Consider the following 17098-nt stretch of genomic DNA (forward strand, 5'->3'; position numbering starts at 1 on the left):
CTAGTTACTATGCTTACCTTTATTATATAAATTGTTCATTATTTTATACATATAATATTATATAAGAATTCAATGGACCAGCAAACTGAGATATTCCATCCTATGGCACAATTCATCAAATAACTGGCAAGTAGCTGAAACTTTTACTCAATCAAAACTTACTGCATCTATCACACATTTTCATACAACAGATTTTGTTGCTGAATTTATTTAAAAGAAACAACTACATTCTTTGGAATTCTACATAGCTGAGTCTATTTGTCATTTTACTGTCTAGCCAATTATCAAAACTAAATTTATTGCCATACCTGTGATTTTCTAAAAATGGTACTTGAATCTGTATCTTAACTATATTAAATATATTTTATTTATTTAATCATTAAATATATTAACAATATATAATTAATATATAATATAAAATAATAATTGAATATAATTCATAATTAGATACATTTAAATATATTTCTTAAATATATTTTCTGCTGAATATTTTACTGTTAAAATTCCTTATCACATGAAAGACAAATAGCCACTTTGTTTTAGAAGTAACCTAAAGAAACTCATGAGAAAAGTACAATTATGACTTCATGTAATTTGTTCCAAAGCATTTAGTAAGTTCAAGAAAACTAATAGAAGAATCAAAATAGACATGGGTGGGAATATAATCAAACCATAATAGAAAAACTGTTTTGTTCTCTCATTCTCTCAATACTCCACTGCCCAATTTTAATGGTAGATAGTGACTATCATCTCAAATGGAGGCAATGTCTCTACGGTGGCAGTAAAGCTGTGGGCACTACAAAAGCAAAGATTTGCCTGAATTGTTCTTCTCTAATACCAGAGGTTAGGTTATCTAGGGAGAACAGGGACTTAATTTCACTATGTATCTGTAACATACACTAAGAATGTCTTCATAATGATGCTCAAAGTGATGCCACATGATACATAATCTATTGTTTACTTATAATTTTCATATAACCTTTTAAATTCTAAGCAATGATTTAAAAATTCATCAATACAAAATGTTAGAGTATCACTTATTTTACCTGCTTTAAAGTATACTTCAGTTAAATAAATAACAAAAATTTTACAAAAATTTTGAAGTCATTACTTCATTCAAAATAAATAGATATAAATTTTTAATTTTCTCCCTCTTATATTAGGTAGTCATACAGCATAGCCCTATAATTCACAAAGTATAACATGCAAATGTATGTTAGTGTGAACACCCTCTTCTACCAACACGTCATAAGCAGCTTAGGTTCTGAGTCACAAAGCTACATTTTGTTGTAATGGTATTAATTAAAAGACATGACAGCTTAGCAAAAAAGGCACTGAAATTTGTCTAATAAGTCCCAGAACTATAACTCCCTGGGGAAGATATTTAACCTCACTAAGGTTCAGCCTCCTCTTGTATAAAATTCGGAAGGAAGTTAGGTTGAATGACATACATGGCCCCCTTCTATCTAATACACCATAACAAATATACTATATGTATTTAATAAAACCTACCCTAAGACCACATTAGCAAGAAAGGTACATGGATGATAACATACCCTCTTACTGGCATTAAATTAAACAAAAATTTGGTCAGATATAAGGATGACTAAACCAGCTGACCAACTGCAGATGGAGGAATGAATGCTTCAGGTAGCATGCAGAATGCTGAGAAAATCAATTCCACTTGTCTATATATGGAACTAAGAATCTGCAAGGAACTATAGCAAAGAACAAGATGTTTCTCTCCTTGTTGGAAAAGTCTTCATTACATGAATTAGAAGAAAAATGTATGACTAATCATATAAATAGCCTCAGTTTAACATTTGTTAAATGAGAATTTTATCTGCTCTGTCTACCTTAAAACTTAAGGGGTCATCTGAGATGTTATACATGAAAATGCTTTACAACCAATAAAATAAGAAAATACTCTTCTCCAGCACTTGAAGGCAAACACTAATCTCTCTTGTGTGGCAAAAGCAAGCAAACTGTGAGGCTTATAAAAACATAGTAGAGATGATATGCAGAGGGGTGACTATTGTAGCAGAGAGCAAGCACTGTCAAAAGAAGCACTCAAATTAATGGATAAAACCAAGTAACTAAAGTACCTTAATATTCTAAAACTCTCCATAACTTTTCTTTATAAAATTTATCTCACACACAGTGTTGATTCTGTTATGCATTACTGTATTTGGCAACTTCAAAACCTGCACCATAAGGCTTGAAATGGTATCTTTATATAATACTATGATATATATTACATATATATAGATGTGAAATAATATGCTGTTATCTAAATAGTTATGACATTCTAAAATGTATCTATTTAAGAAATAGGAAAGAACATTTTCAAAAGAAATGAAATCTTGGAAATTAAGAACAGTTCTGGCTTCTGTGTAGCATGTCTCTTTCTTCACCATGGGTCACTGCTCATCTGAATCCAACCTTTAAAACAAACCTTCGTTTTGAAGCATACAGCATCTGTTATACAGTCTTTTTCCAACAATCCTTTTCAAAATCTAATTATTTTCAGGTCAACAATCCCTAATAATCTCAAAAGACTTTCCTCTTTGAGTTCATCCTAGATTTCAACAGTTAAACATTCACACTTAACCTACTCAACACAGAGCCTTCACAGTTAAACATTCACACTTAACCTACTCAACAGAGAGCCTTCACAGTCTACTCCTCTTTAGTCCACCACTCCAGTTCAACAAAAATAACAACTGTTAAAATAGTTTAGTAATGGTCCACCTCTGGACTCTTAAAATACCCAAGCACCTTCTCTGGCCATGTACTCCTACCTTCTACCTCTCTTTAAATCACTTTCTTGATCTCAGAATGATTTGCATCTTCTTGATAACCCATTCCTCATTGCACTTTTCTTCCTACTCAGTCTGAACCTGACTAGTCATTTCTACTTTCACCAATCACCCTCAAATCCTTTGATCCATGGTCACATGTTTGGCAAATGCTATATTAAAGGAATGGGTTTTCTTAGGGCAGAACTTCCTCAGTATTGAAAAAGGGATTTAGTATATTATTATTTTCCTAACAGAAATCTTGACCCCAGGAGACATTTAGGACCAATGTTCTGAGTAGCACATCTTTTGAAACACTGGCTTACATTTACTAACTCCTCTTTACCTCCTCCCTTTCTCTTCTACCTAAACTGCAGGAAAACTTTATCAGGCCCAAACACTACATTAAAATAGATCAATTTGTTGATTCCCCCAAGTATTTGTTGAGCACCTAGCATGAGACAGGAACTGTTCTTTTTTTTTTTTTTTTTAAAGATTTAATTTATTTATTTGACATATTGAAGAGAGCACAAGCAAAAGGAATGGCAGGCAGAGGGAGAGGGAGAAGGAGACTCCCTGCTTGGCAGGGAGTCTAATGTGGGGCTCGATCCCAGGACTCTGGGATCATGACCTGAGCTGAAGGCAGCAGCTTAACCAACTGAGCCATCCAGGTGCCCTGAGACAGGAACTGTTCGATGAGGTAAGCAAACAGTGATGATCTTACAGAGCTTCTACTCTTCTAACATGGAAAAAATAAAAACAAATACATAAAATATCAGGTAGTGATAAGCAGTGATAATGCAGAAAAAGAGAGCAGAGTAAGAAGAGAAAAGACAGTCATAGTGTTATATGTAAGCGTATTTGGAAAGTGGGTATGATCGGGGAGAGCTTCTTTAATGAGGAGACTTTTAAAGCAGAGACCTTCAGATATTAATATTTACTCTTCATCAAAGCTAGACAACACTTTTGCTTCTTTTTCTCTCTCATATCCAAGTCATATCTCACCTCTCCTCCCTTTCTAATTCCCACAATCTGTGCCTTAGTTCAAATCCCCATCCCATATACATATTTCCAGTCTCTTCTTTCTCCAGCCCATCCTGTACCATAGCCATCTATATAGAGTAAGACTGCACACAATCCCTTCCAAGCATGCTTTTTACTTCTACTGAAACACTCCTAAGCTCCCAACACACTTATATGAGTTTCCCCATCCAATAAACAAGGACTGAGGGGAACTCCTATGTACTAGGCACCTCACTAAATGCTTTATGTATGTGACATCATTTAATATTAATATAGTTCAGGTAGATTAGTATTTAAAGCCTCCATTTTTTATAGCTGAGGAAACTGAAGTGGAGATTTACTAAACCACAGAACTAAAAAGAAACAAAACAATGATCCAAACACAGGCCTCTCTAACACACTGGCTTTTAAAATAACCTAGCATCTAACTCAAGACTAAAAAACAATGAATGCTAGATAAATCAATAAAGATGAAGAATTATTCAGTAAACTAGCATGTGTTTGGACTAGAGAAAACAAAACCAAAAGGAAACCCTAATGGGACAGGAATGCTTCCTTCAACTAAATCTAGGGTACACCAGAGAAGAGCAATTAGACTTCTAATGAGGTTTTAGAGGGCAGTACACTAAGATCTGCTAATTTAGTAAGCCGAAAAGGAATGGGGAGCCTGATCTCTATTACAACTGTTAATAACCACTTATCAAGATGTTATGAAAGAAATGACAATAGTGTATTTATTAAATCTGCTTAAAGTTTATCATCTCTCCATTTTATAGATACAAAGCTTAGGAGAGACTAAAACTCTCCCAAGTCTAGACCTAATTCTATAGGCCTTAGGTATACCTACAGGGCACAAGAGTTAGGTGAAAAGAAATTAAAGGTTTTGCTCCAATTACACACAGAACACAGAAATTCTCAAATATAGATGATACAGAATCATGAGCGATAATTTATATTTAGTTTTGAAATAGAGTGTTCAGACTACTACCTCATCTCTTAACGATCAGGGAACATGAGAAGTCCCAGAAGACCAAAAATAATAAAAGTGGCACATGCTTTATATGTAAATAATTTTTAAAAGAGTATGATAATCTTCAATAGAATTTTTTAAGGGGCCATATATTTTCTGGTTTTACAATCAAGATTAGTCCAGTAACTAGCTTCAACTAGAAACATGAGTCTGACACCAAACAGTACAATATTTACTCAATTACTATGACATGGTAAGCAAATTCCTGAAGATTTTCTATAGGACTGCAATATAACATTTATTAGATCTCAAAGTGCTAGACTTTAGGGGGAAAGCTTGTTAAAAGATCTGCCTTTGGCTCAAGTCATGATCCTGACATCCTGGGATGGAGTCCCTGCATCTAGCTCTCTGCTCAGAGGGGAGTCTGCTTTTCTCTCTCCCTCCTCACTCCTTATGCTTTCTCTCTAATATATACATAAAATCTTAAAAAAAACAAAACAAAAAACCCCAAGTGCTAGACTTTAACTTCCATTAGGGGCAAAACTTTATCTTATTTATCACTGTATCAATATTTATTAAATGAAGGCATGGATGAATGAATTAATGGATGGAACCTTAAGATTCCAAATTCTGGTCTTTGCAAAATAGGACCTAACAGGGACTGATTTTTCAACTGTTTTGTTCTACAAAAAAAAAAAAAAAAAAAAAAAAAACCTATTTCATATATTTTAACTTAACCTATTAGAACTAAACACATCATAATGATAGTAACTCATTTTGTTAAACAATAAACAAAAACAAAATACCCCCAAAAGTAAGGAGCAAGTACTGTTTACCGTGATACATCATAAGCTGGGCCCATAAAACATACCCCTCATAACATATCACATCAGAATACATATATTTTTCCACAAATGTATTGAATACTACACTGGATTTTCATTATATTTTAAAAGCATTCTTAGTAAGATTTCAATCGTAATGTCTTGGTATTGCTAGAATATAAGGTTCACTAAAACATAGATTCAAAGAGAACAGGGTTTTTGACTTTTTCTTTTTTGCTACAACCCTGGGACCTAGAATGGTGCCTATGATAGACAAAGTCATTTATCTAGCGACAAATATTTATTAAGTACCCACTTTGGGTCAGACACTGCTTTAGGCGCTTAGCATATATAAGTGAAAAAACAGATGAAAATCTTTGCCTTAATTACAAATGTTAAATGAAATAATAAAAATCTTCAGAAAAGTTGTTTTAAAGCACTTAATGTATGTTATGACAACTTCACAAGAATTCCAAAACCCATGATCCTATCCACTGTGTTACAAGACCAGCACATATATTAAAATTTATTTTAAAAATTAGGTTCCTCCATATGTCCTCTAAAAAACAGTATCTTGAAAGTAAGAAGTGTGATCATTACAATTCTTATTTCATGGAAACTTAATGATCTCCCTGAAATAAATTACACGACCAGAGAACAGGAACTTCACTTGTCACAGTACACTGTAGCTGCCCACAAAAGGAAAATTTATTAGAATTCTCATTTACCATTCTCAAGCTATTTACTGTGAGAGTAAAAGCATTAAAACCTATCATATTCATCATTACGTTTGTTTTTTGGCATGCTTAGGTAACTGCAAAAAGTTACCAGTTACTACTTTTCACTTTATAACACAACCTGAAATAATTTGTTTTCTGGCATGCAACAATACAGAGCTCAACACCTCTGTTTATTTTTAATTCCACCTGAATCTATGTAAAATAGGAGGGGGGGAAAGAGCTAAACCAAGGCAACAGGATCGTTCATCAGAAGGATTAACCACAATTTGAAATACAACCTTGAAACTGTTGTTGCCAATGTTAACTAGTTTTTTTTTTTTCCCATTGTTGTTTTTAGGCAAATGTTATATTACAGAGGATAAGACGGACAAAAATAATAGAGAAGTGAAAGAATTGAGAACAAAGCAAAATCTGGAGTCATGGTTACAGCACAAGGATTAACTCAAAGATAAGGAATCAATGCCGGCTCTTCCTTACAGAGTCGTCATTAACAAGCTCTTAAATCCTTCTGTTCATCTATTGTCCCGGCTTTGAGGCTGCCAGTGACTCTTCCTCGGTAGATGCTCTTGGCATCCCTCCGATAGAAGATGCGGCAGAAAGAGAAAAACGGTTACCTAGGGACACTGGCCAGGAAAGTGTCTGGAGCTAGAGGCTGCAAACACACCCAGGGGCTCCAGCTAAGGCTGGCAGTAGAGAGGCCATGGTCATTAATGGAGAGTCCACTTTGCAAGAAAAATAAAATCTGGCTGGAGACTGTGATTATCAAAAGGGCACTCAGGAGTCAGGCAAGACCAAAAGACGGTAAAAGAGACCAGCAGGCACATGCCAAAGGAGTATCAGGCTCCCGGTCGGGAACCCCAGCTGAAGACCGTCTGAGGCGGGGCAGCCTGAGGATCCGGAGCTCCACGGTGTTGGGGGCTGAAAAGCTACCGGCCGCTAGGGCCTCCGAAGGAGCGGCAGGGTCCACCGCTCCGGTCCAGCCCCTGGCCACCGGCACCACCGTCCTGGGCACCGCGGGTTGCTTCGGGCCCGCTCTCACCGCCTGGCCCGCACCTCTCCACCTCCTCACCTTCCAGTCCCTCCATTGCGCCACCACCTTCGGATCCCCGAGATTTCTCCCCCAACACCCGCCGCCACCGCCGCTACCGCCGCTACCGCCGCCGCCGCCGCCACCGCCCAGCTCCGGCTGTAGCAACCCGGCCGCACCTCCCACCAGCTAATATCCCGGTCTCCCATTGGCTCGACGCTTGAGGGGCGGGGCTAAGGAGGGGCGGGGCTCAGGAGAGGCGGGGCTCAGGAGAGGCGCGCCTCTCGCTGCAATTGCACCGCTGCTTCCCGACTGTGAGCTTTCCCGGTCGCCCTCCCGGTAAGCCTAAACCGCTTCAGGTTGTGTGCCGTAGCTAAACGACGTCTTTGTTCTCCTGACCGCAGACTTGTTTTCCTCACACACTATCCTTCCACTTAGAATGTCTCAGCGCCTCATGGGCCGCCCTTCACCAGTCCCTCAGTGAGTCATTACAGTTCTGTCTTCTCTCTCCCTGAGGGCTCTAAGCTCACAAGCAAACCAAACGCGCCCTTACACACGTTTGTGCAGTTCACTCTCCATTTTCCGCTAGCTGGTCACCTGACGTTACTGGAGTGTATTCCCGAGACCTGATAGTCACACACAGATTAAGGAGTTAAGGCACTCCCCCCCTCCCCGCCCCCTGAAATCCTACTTTGTGTCTGGGGTTGTAGAACTGAGATTGCTCTGAACACTTGGGAACAATTCTCTCAGCCTGAAAGCTTGAGCCGACAATTAGAGGTGAAACCCAGCCCACCCTTCATCTTCATCTACTCCCGACCTACCCAGGCCCTATACTTGATCATCCTTTAACTAAAATGGTCTGTTGGCTTTGTAATTTATGAACTAACACCAAAACTATGTTTGAGCCGGGGGTTTAAGGGTGGAACTAACTACAGAATGAGGCCTATTTCTGTCAGAGTCCAAAACCTAAGGAGGCCTATTTCTGTCAGAGTCAACCTATTGAGGATGAAGGTAGCTTCAAAGCTAGCTAAAACTTTTGTTTAACAGTCTTAACACGTTTCTTTAGCTTTAAATAAATACAGTACTGTAAATGAAAAAAAATAAATAAATACAGTTTCTTTAAAAATCTGATTTAGCAATGATAAACCATATTTGTTAACTCTAGTGTAGCTACTGGCAAGTTATCAGTATTAATGTAACTTCTGTAACAGGTCTTCTATTAATTTTCTTATTAATCTGTTCAGTTGCAGAGTTTTCACATCGTAGCTAACTTTGTTTACTGTTAAAAATATGTATCTTACAAAGCAGTAGCCTTTAGGAAACAATCTTCCTCTTACTCCCCACTCAAATGAAGTTATTACAGTTGACCCTTGAATATTATGGGGGGCTAGGGGTGCTGACACCTGCACCGTGGAAAGTCCACATATCACTCTTGACTCCCCAAAAACTTAACTAATAGCCTGCTGTTGACTGGAAGCCTTACCAATAACATAAACAATCAGTTAACACCTATATTGTATATTATATATATTATATACTATTCTTACAATAAAGTAAGCTAGAGAAAAGAAAATGATTGGGAAAATCATAAGAAAGAGAAAATACATTTACAGTACTGTATTTATTTTTTTTCATTTACAGTACTGTATTTATTTAAAAAACAAAAACAAAAACAAACCCATGTAAGTTTACTCTCACAGTTCAAACCTGTGCTTTTCAAGGGTCAATTATATAAACTAGAAACAAACACTAGAGGGGGACATCACCTCTTATTTGGGAAGGTTATCTAAGTAGTTGAATCTGGTATGGTTCATCTCTTACAGTCACGTGAAAGAAAACTTCCACCGTTCCTGTTTCTTCCCATAGTTCTGCTCTGACTTTTTTCTGTTCCTCTAACATCTGAGATCTGAGGCCTTATTGGCCAGACCACAGCCATCTGCCACTTAGCCTCCCTGGCCTAAGTAGAAATGTCTTTTTTTCCTTGATGCTGCTAAAACAAAGCTAGAATTATGGGGGAGTGGATGGGTTGGACTTTTAAAAGAGCACAATATAGGAAAAAAACACACTTGGAAGAAAAACCCAAAAATAAAGAAGCAATTTAGTTTACAAACTACAAGATCTTGAACTGAACTCAAGCCAAAGATTGAGTTGGCTAATACATTCTCTATTATGCATAAAAACAATAAGGCAATAATAATGATAACAATACAATTTTTAAAAATCATGTTAGGCATATTTTAGGTCCTTTTCATATGTTCACTTATTTAATCTTCAAAACAATTCTTCAGAGTAGATACTATGATTTTCATTTTTCGGAATTAATTCTTTATTTTCTAGATGTCTCAGATTAATTTTCTGCCATATATATACTCCTAATGAATGTAACTTCGATTTAAAGTCTGGTCTGTCTGATTTTACCTATGGCAATTTCATGGCATTCCTCACTTTCCTTACTCACCTTGCCTTCTAGTTGCCTTAAATGTAATTCTAAATGTTCAGACATATTGTTGAAGGTATACTTGTAGGCATTACTGCTGTGGATTTTAATTCTTTAAAACATGCCTGCTAATCTTCTGTACAGATAATAGGCTCTCAGCACTTTTATGCTACAGCTATCCTGGCTCCTGAAGCTTTTTTCCTGGTCCTGACCTCTGAGCAAAAAAAGACAGTTTCTTATTTGCCTTCCTAAATTCCATCCTCTGCCTCCTACATGAGTGGCCTAAGAGTCTGGTCTTGGTGTTCTCTCCTGACTTTACTTCCTCGTGATATATTCCATTTTTCTCATCCATCCATTCAACAAATATTTGTTGAGTACCTATTATATATTTTTCAGGCCCATTACTTTATTAGTTACTTAAATGAATGAAGCTCAGTTCCTTCTCTTATGTTTCTTATCTGTTCATGTTTTTATAGCTGCCAAGTGTTCTTTTTAGGTGATGGCAACATTTATAGATGAATGAAAAATAAAGATTTTCTTACCTCTTATCATACAAAAAAGAAAGCAAAGGTTCAGAGCTGTATTGACTCAATACAGGTGACAAAGTTAGTAAGTAGCTAATTAGTAAGTAGCTAAGACTCTGCCTTACCATATCATCTACCTGATTCTTTATGCCTTCCATTACTTTCTCTTCCATCATTATTTCCTGGAGCCAATCCACATCTCTTTGGGACCTTTCAAAGGGCTGAGCAAGCCACATGTATCTTCTTGTTTCAAAGCTCCCACCTCCTGTTGGATCTTACCCAAAGATCAATTTCCCTTTCTGAGACAACATTTGGCTCTTGTTGAAATCATTTTCAGAGCATAGCTAAATGCAATTCTGAATCTCAGTGAGAATCTGACCCAGTTTATCAACTCCCATTATATAAGGGGTTTCTTATCTCCACAGCCTCCAGAGGAATGACCCACTATAATTTAGTAATTTACACATTTAGTAATCATAACAAAATGATACTTTAATCAAAAACAAAAGAAACATATTTCCCCTGAAAAGGGAGAAGAACTATGGAACAGTTTTCAAGATGGAGGAAGCACATCTGAGTTGGCTCTTAATAGTTTTATTTTGTAGATTAAAATAAAAAGAAAATTTTTAAGTGTTCAGAGAAATAAATAAATAAATAAATAAATTTCCTCATAAATAAGGAAACACTGAGAAGAGAAAAGAAAAGAAAAAAAAGAGGAAGTTAAAGCAAGCTTCATCTCCTTCATTGATTGGAAGGCTACTTCATTCACGGTGTGATATTGATTATTCTACTCTTTCTCCTCTAGTTCCAAAAGAAACTCCAATTCCAAAAGGAATCTCTATTCTCCTCACTTTCAAAAGTAGTTCTCAGCAGCAATAGGACACATTTTTTTCAACCTTCAGTTATGGTCCCATCTATCCATCCCTTGCCACCACAATCCCAAATCTTATCTGAAAATCTGTTAATCCAAATACTCTTGTATGCACAGCACTGTTCTTGGCACCACTGGCATCTCCAAAGAGGTCTTTCGGATTTCTGTGCAGTTAACATCTAGTAGAGGAAGCCCTGGGCAAGGAATAATACAGTGATAGATAGAAGACAATATATGCAACATATTATTAAATCTTAGATGGTTTGGTATAGCTTAAGATATCAGGAGACATTTGCCTGAATAGAACAATTTAAAAGGTCTTACAAAGAAGTACTGTATTTATTGTAATCTTGAAGGGTGTCATTGGATATGTAAAGACCACCGAGGATGAGGGGGACAATGACTTAAAACTTAAATTAATGGAAGTCTGGCATGCTCTGGGGTAGTTGGTAAAGAAGCAAGAAGAGTAATTAAATATATTTATTCATGATGTGAAATTTTTCTAAGTTATAAATTACAGGCATTATAGTTATATATTTCACATATTTTTAATCTCAGATGCAGGGTGTTGAGTTAGTAATACTTACCAGTGTACAGCACATATATCAACTACCTACACAAAGTTATCTTTCTTCCCCCATTTTATTACTTAAACTTTTCATCCACCATTTTAACTCTATACCAACCTCTTACTATAAGAACCATGATACTGCATTTAAGTTCAAAGCTCATAGGTATCTTTGGGTATATGTGGTTCCTTGAAACATATGTTGTACTATTTTATATGTGCATCTGTTCTTAATTTATATATATGACATTATACTGTAGCCTTCATTAAATTTGTAATTTTTAAATAAATATTCATTTAGAGGTTCACCCAGGCTCCTGTATATAACACTAGTTTATTGCTTCTGTGTGCTGAATTACTGTATTTATACACCACATTTTATTTACCCTTTTCTGTAGTGATGGGCACCCTGATGCCTCTACAATGAACATCTTTGTGCCTGTCCCCTTATGAACCTGGGCTCAAGTTTCTCTGGGATGTGTTCCTGGAATGGATTATTGGATCATATTCATTTCTAGTAAGTATGCCCAGATTGTTCTCTGCAATGGTTGTACTAGTATATACTGCCATCACAATGTGAAAGAGCATTCATCTTCCCATAATTCATTAATAGCTGACCTACTCCTAATTTTTGCCAATCTGTTGAAAACCAAGACTTTGGCATCTCTTTATATACCTGCTAATTCAGATTTGATTTTCAATGAATTTCCTGTTTTTATCTATGTTTTATATTGGGGTTCTTATTTATTCTTATGGATTTGTAAACTCCTTGTATATTTTAGATGTTAACTGCTTACTATTTTGATTAATTTAATAATATTTTTTCAGTTTATGAAATATTTGATAACTTTGTCTATGACATCTTTCATTTAACAGAAATTTTTAACTTTAATTCTGCCAAGTGCATCAATATATTTTTCTTTTTTTTTTTTTTTTTTTTTTTAAAGATTTTATTTATTTATTTGACAGAAATCACAAGTAGGCGGAGAGGCAGGCAGAGAGAGAGGAAGGGAAGCAGGCTCCCCTGCTGAGCAGAGAGCCCGATGCGGGACTCGATCCCAGGACCCTGAGATCACGACCCGAGCCGAAGGCAGCGGCTTAACCCACTGAGCCACCCAGGCGCCCCAATATATTTTTCTTATGAACTGTTAATCTGAGTTTTTATTAGGGTTCTCTTCACCTCTACATAATAAGAGTATTTGCTTATGCATTTTTCTATTAGTATAACCAAATATAATCCTAAGAAAACAAAGACAATTTAGATACAGACTAGGAAGGACAGTAAAAACATATTTTTTTCTAGTGTCCTGTATGTTATGGGGTAGCTCTAAAAATTCAAATTAGAACCAATGCCTAGAACTGTTTTGACACATTGTGAACTTCAACTTTTTACCTATTGTCGCCAGAAGAGCCAAGTGTTTTTAGGTGCTCTTTTTCCCACCTAGAGAAGGAGAAACAGAAAAAAAAGAGAAAAAAAAAATAATGAGTTCTTTCGCCCTGGCCTTATGAATCATAGCAGTTTCCAGGGGCTCTTTAAAAAGTTTTCTTAAAAATGCTCTAATGTATTATAAATAAATGTTATGTAATGTCAATGATGATGTTAAGATATTTATACTAAGCACAAAAAGGAAAAGTCTCCCAGTATAAATCACCTAAGTGAACATCTTGGTACTTCTTTATGATTTTAAAAGCCTTATGGGTCTGTTACTTAAAGCAATTATTAGATACTATACTTTCTCCAGCTTCCTTTTAATGGAAACAGCTGTATGAGAATTCACCCTATGAATATATGCAATTACTAATATAATTGATTACTTGGTTTTAAGAACAAACGGGTAAAAGGGAAAAACTAAAGCTTTAATTTTCATTGTGGCTATGCATATTATTAAAGTTTTCTGCCATAAACTATTTCAAATGTCTACATTTGCAAACCTATCTTTCCAGAAAAATTGCTTCTTTACAGTTTTACATAGAAAGTACACTATTCTATTCACTTCTTACTTAGAACATACTTCTTATTTAGAATAAATTTACTATATTGTCTATCTAATTCTGTAGTATGAATCCAACAATTGTTTGCTTACTGTTTCTAAGTAACATAGCATTGCTTAAGCCTTATGTACACTTGTGTCTCTTAGCAGCTAACAGATAATCAAGAAAACAGAAATAAAAATTTCCTCTGGCTCTGTTTTCAAAACAAAATAAAGTTTGTATTTTCATAAGAAAGAGAAATTCCAGATAATAAAATAATAGTATTCATAGGAACTTAATTTATATATAATTGAAAGAAGGACCAGTTTTCAAAACTGTAAAAGATGACAGTGAATGTCAGTCTTTTTCTTTTCTTTCTTTTCTTTTTTTTTCAAGAATTTGGAGAGCTCTTAACATCTTTGCAGTGCCTCTGTTATTCTGAACATCAGTGTCCTTTTGTAGCAGAGGTTGCTATTGCCAGTTTCAAATCCCCTTTACTGGAAGGTGTATCCAGCCCAGCTGTTGAGAATGCTAGCTGATAACGCAAAGCTAGCTACTTCCTTCTCTAAAGAATTGCCTTCCTTATGAAGAGTACTGCCGTACCTAAGAGATTATGGCCTTCATCATCAGAAGGGCATCTTACAGCCAAAGACAGACTCTTGGGTACAACAAGCTAGCCTCTGATTCAAGGTGAGCTGAAGCCAGTCTTCATATAAGACCACATCCTTGCTTATTTATCCTCTTACTGCCCTAACCTGTTTCTCTCACTCAAGAGGAGTCATCTCTAACAAATCACTTTTGCAAGAATCCCCTTCTCAGTCCCTGCTTCTGGGGAACCTAACCTAAGATCCCTTTATAAGTATAAGTAGTGCCAGTTTAATGACCTAGTGTTATTACTAAAAATTATTCCATCCCATGCCCAGCTGTACTTGAATTGATAATAACTATATGGGATATTAACTATTCAGTGCTTTTGATAATCTACATTTTCATAGGGCATTGTTGTTTTTCAGAAGCTTAGTGTAATACTTCAGTCATTAGTATTCAATAAATATTTTCTAAATGACTGAATAGGATATGAGTGAATGGTGTGGTTTTCAAAATAGTTCTTTTGAGTAGGCAGAGAGGTTTTATTTAATATATAATGGTTAGGGTTAATATGTTACTATGCATACCATTTTCCATATAGTCTTATGTTGTCCTCATAACCTATCCATGAGGTAAATGTTATTCTTACCATTTCCATGTTGAAGATATAGAGATTCCATAATACTAAGTGACTTTTTCAAAGTTACAGTGAATAGGTACTGGGTTGGGATATGTAAATAGATTATCTGACTTGAGATCCATATACCATAGCACAACTGCTTTTTCTTAAGAAGAATAGTTAGCCTGTTGAGTATGACAAGGGAAGGCATTGGGTTTCTACTCTCTCAAGTTTTAGATCAGGAAAGAGAGGACTGATAAACTGTCCATGAATGAAATAAAAGAAAATTATGTGAATTACTCTTTGTTTCTATTAAGGACAGAATCTATTGTATTGGTTAGTTTTATATGTCAACTAGGCTTGGCCACAGTTTCTGGATAATTGGTCAGAAATTATTCTGGATGTTTCCGTGAAGGTGTTTTCTGGATGAAATTAACATATAAATTGGTCATCTTTAAATAAGGCAGATTGTCTTCCATATTGTGGGTGAGCCTCATCCAGTCAGTTGAACAAAGACTGTCTTTCCCTGAGCAGGAAGGAATTCTGCCTTTGGACTCAAACTGTAACTCTACCCTGGATTTCCAACCTTATGGCATAGCCCTGCAGATTTTGAACTTGAAAGGTTCCACAATCATGTGAGCCAGTTGTTTGAAATAATTCTCTCTCCATATATATGTGTATACACACTCCATATAGACATGTTTTATGCATATATGTGCATATGTACATCAATATATATGTGTACACATGTGTGCATATATGTGTTCATGCATACATCCTATCGGTTCTGTTTCTCTGGAGAACCCTGATTAATGATCCATGCTTACCCACATAGGTGGGTAACCAACACCTAAAAAACAACAAAGTAAAGCCAAGAATATTCTCTGGAAGAATTCATAATCTTTATATAACCTTTGCCATATTCAAATATTCCACTGGCTGCTTCTAGTTGTTAGAGGTCTTCTTTGTTCCCATCCTCTTTTTAAAGAGAGACATACTTCATCTCTTAGTGTATCAGTTTGGCCACTGTAGAAGAGGCAGACCATGGCCCAATATAAAAAAATAAATTTTTAACAATCTTAACAATCTCCTCTCACTACAACTTTATTTTAGAAAGACTCAGAAAAATTTATTAAAAGACTTCTAACATGAATGGTTGGTTAGCTAAACCAAGGAGTAGAACTGAGGTCTTCTGTCTTCTAGCCCTTTGCCCTCCAGGCTATAATTTTATGTCTCACATACATAAAATTTTACATAGTTCAGTTTTAGACATTAAATGAATAAAAGCCCGTGACCTCAAGGAATTTAGAATGTAGTTAATAGAGCAAGAGCATGTGGAGAATATAATAACACATAGCAAATTAATAGCATATTGGATATAATTAATGACCAAATGAATAGAAATATATAGAAAACTTGTACTAAATATTCAAAGTAGAGAGATTATCTGGGACTGAGTTTCCAGGAAAGGACTGATGAAGAATACTGAGCATAGAGAGTGGAAGCTCTACAGATGTTTACAATCTAGGTGAGTTGATAGATATTTAAAAAATGCTATGAATACATATTCACATACCCCAATGCATACACTGCTAGAATGAAATGTTTCAGTCAAAAGAGGCAGAGTAATTATAGGGGAAAATGTCCATGTGGTTTGGAATTGTAAAAGTTTCTTGTAAGAAATACATTTTGTATTCATTCTTGGAAGATGTGGCAGTTTGGGTAGCGAGTCGATCACAGGATAAACTACGGGAAAAGACAAGAGTGATAATGTCATTAGATAACTATGTACTGAGTACTTACTATATGTGGGAAATGTAAATTAGGCCCAGATTATAGAGATCATGAGTGTGAGGCTTTCAAATTAAAATTTATTTCATAAACAGTGAAAGATCTTCAGCTTTGATGATTTTTATACAGAGTAAAATATTTTTTTTAAAGTGTAATTTGAGATTAATATGTCTGGTAGAGACAGTGAATAGGATAATCTCTTGGAAGAACCTGGAAACTACCCAAACCTAAAAGGATGATTTTCTGGCCTATTGAGGTAACCGAGTTGGTAGATTCAGGAGTATAGTTTATAATATTTAATAGTACTCATCTCCAGGGTACAAGTATACATATCTTCTCTTGCTAAT

The 17098-nt window shown here is 35.8% G+C and overlaps 1 protein-coding gene and 1 long non-coding RNA gene across 3 annotated transcripts in view; one reads left to right on the top strand and one right to left on the bottom strand.

Moving 5' to 3' along the window:
• The window catches only part of ZC2HC1A (zinc finger C2HC-type containing 1A), a 52729-nt gene extending 45168 nt beyond the window's left edge, over positions 1 to 7561 (bottom strand). Inside the window, exon 1 of one of the 2 annotated variants that reach the window (XM_059166165.1) lies at positions 7425 to 7561. In XM_059166165.1, the coding sequence (XP_059022148.1) occupies positions 7425 to 7440 (16 nt within the window). In that variant the 5' untranslated portion in view covers positions 7441 to 7561. The remainder of the gene's footprint in view (positions 1 to 7424) is intronic. The other variant, XM_059166164.1, reaches the window with a different exon arrangement.
• An 85-nt stretch (positions 7562 to 7646) lies between these two features.
• LOC131826684 (uncharacterized) overlaps positions 7647 to 17098 on the top strand; it is a 111052-nt gene continuing 101600 nt past the window's right edge. Inside the window, exons 1-2 of the long non-coding RNA XR_009351702.1 lie at positions 7647 to 7721; positions 12181 to 12299. This is a non-coding gene — a long non-coding RNA (uncharacterized LOC131826684). The remainder of the gene's footprint in view (positions 7722 to 12180; positions 12300 to 17098) is intronic.

The sequence above is a fragment of the Mustela lutreola genome, chromosome 3 (assembly GCF_030435805.1).
Source record: "Mustela lutreola isolate mMusLut2 chromosome 3, mMusLut2.pri, whole genome shotgun sequence".
NCBI lineage: Eukaryota > Metazoa > Chordata > Mammalia > Carnivora > Mustelidae > Mustela > Mustela lutreola.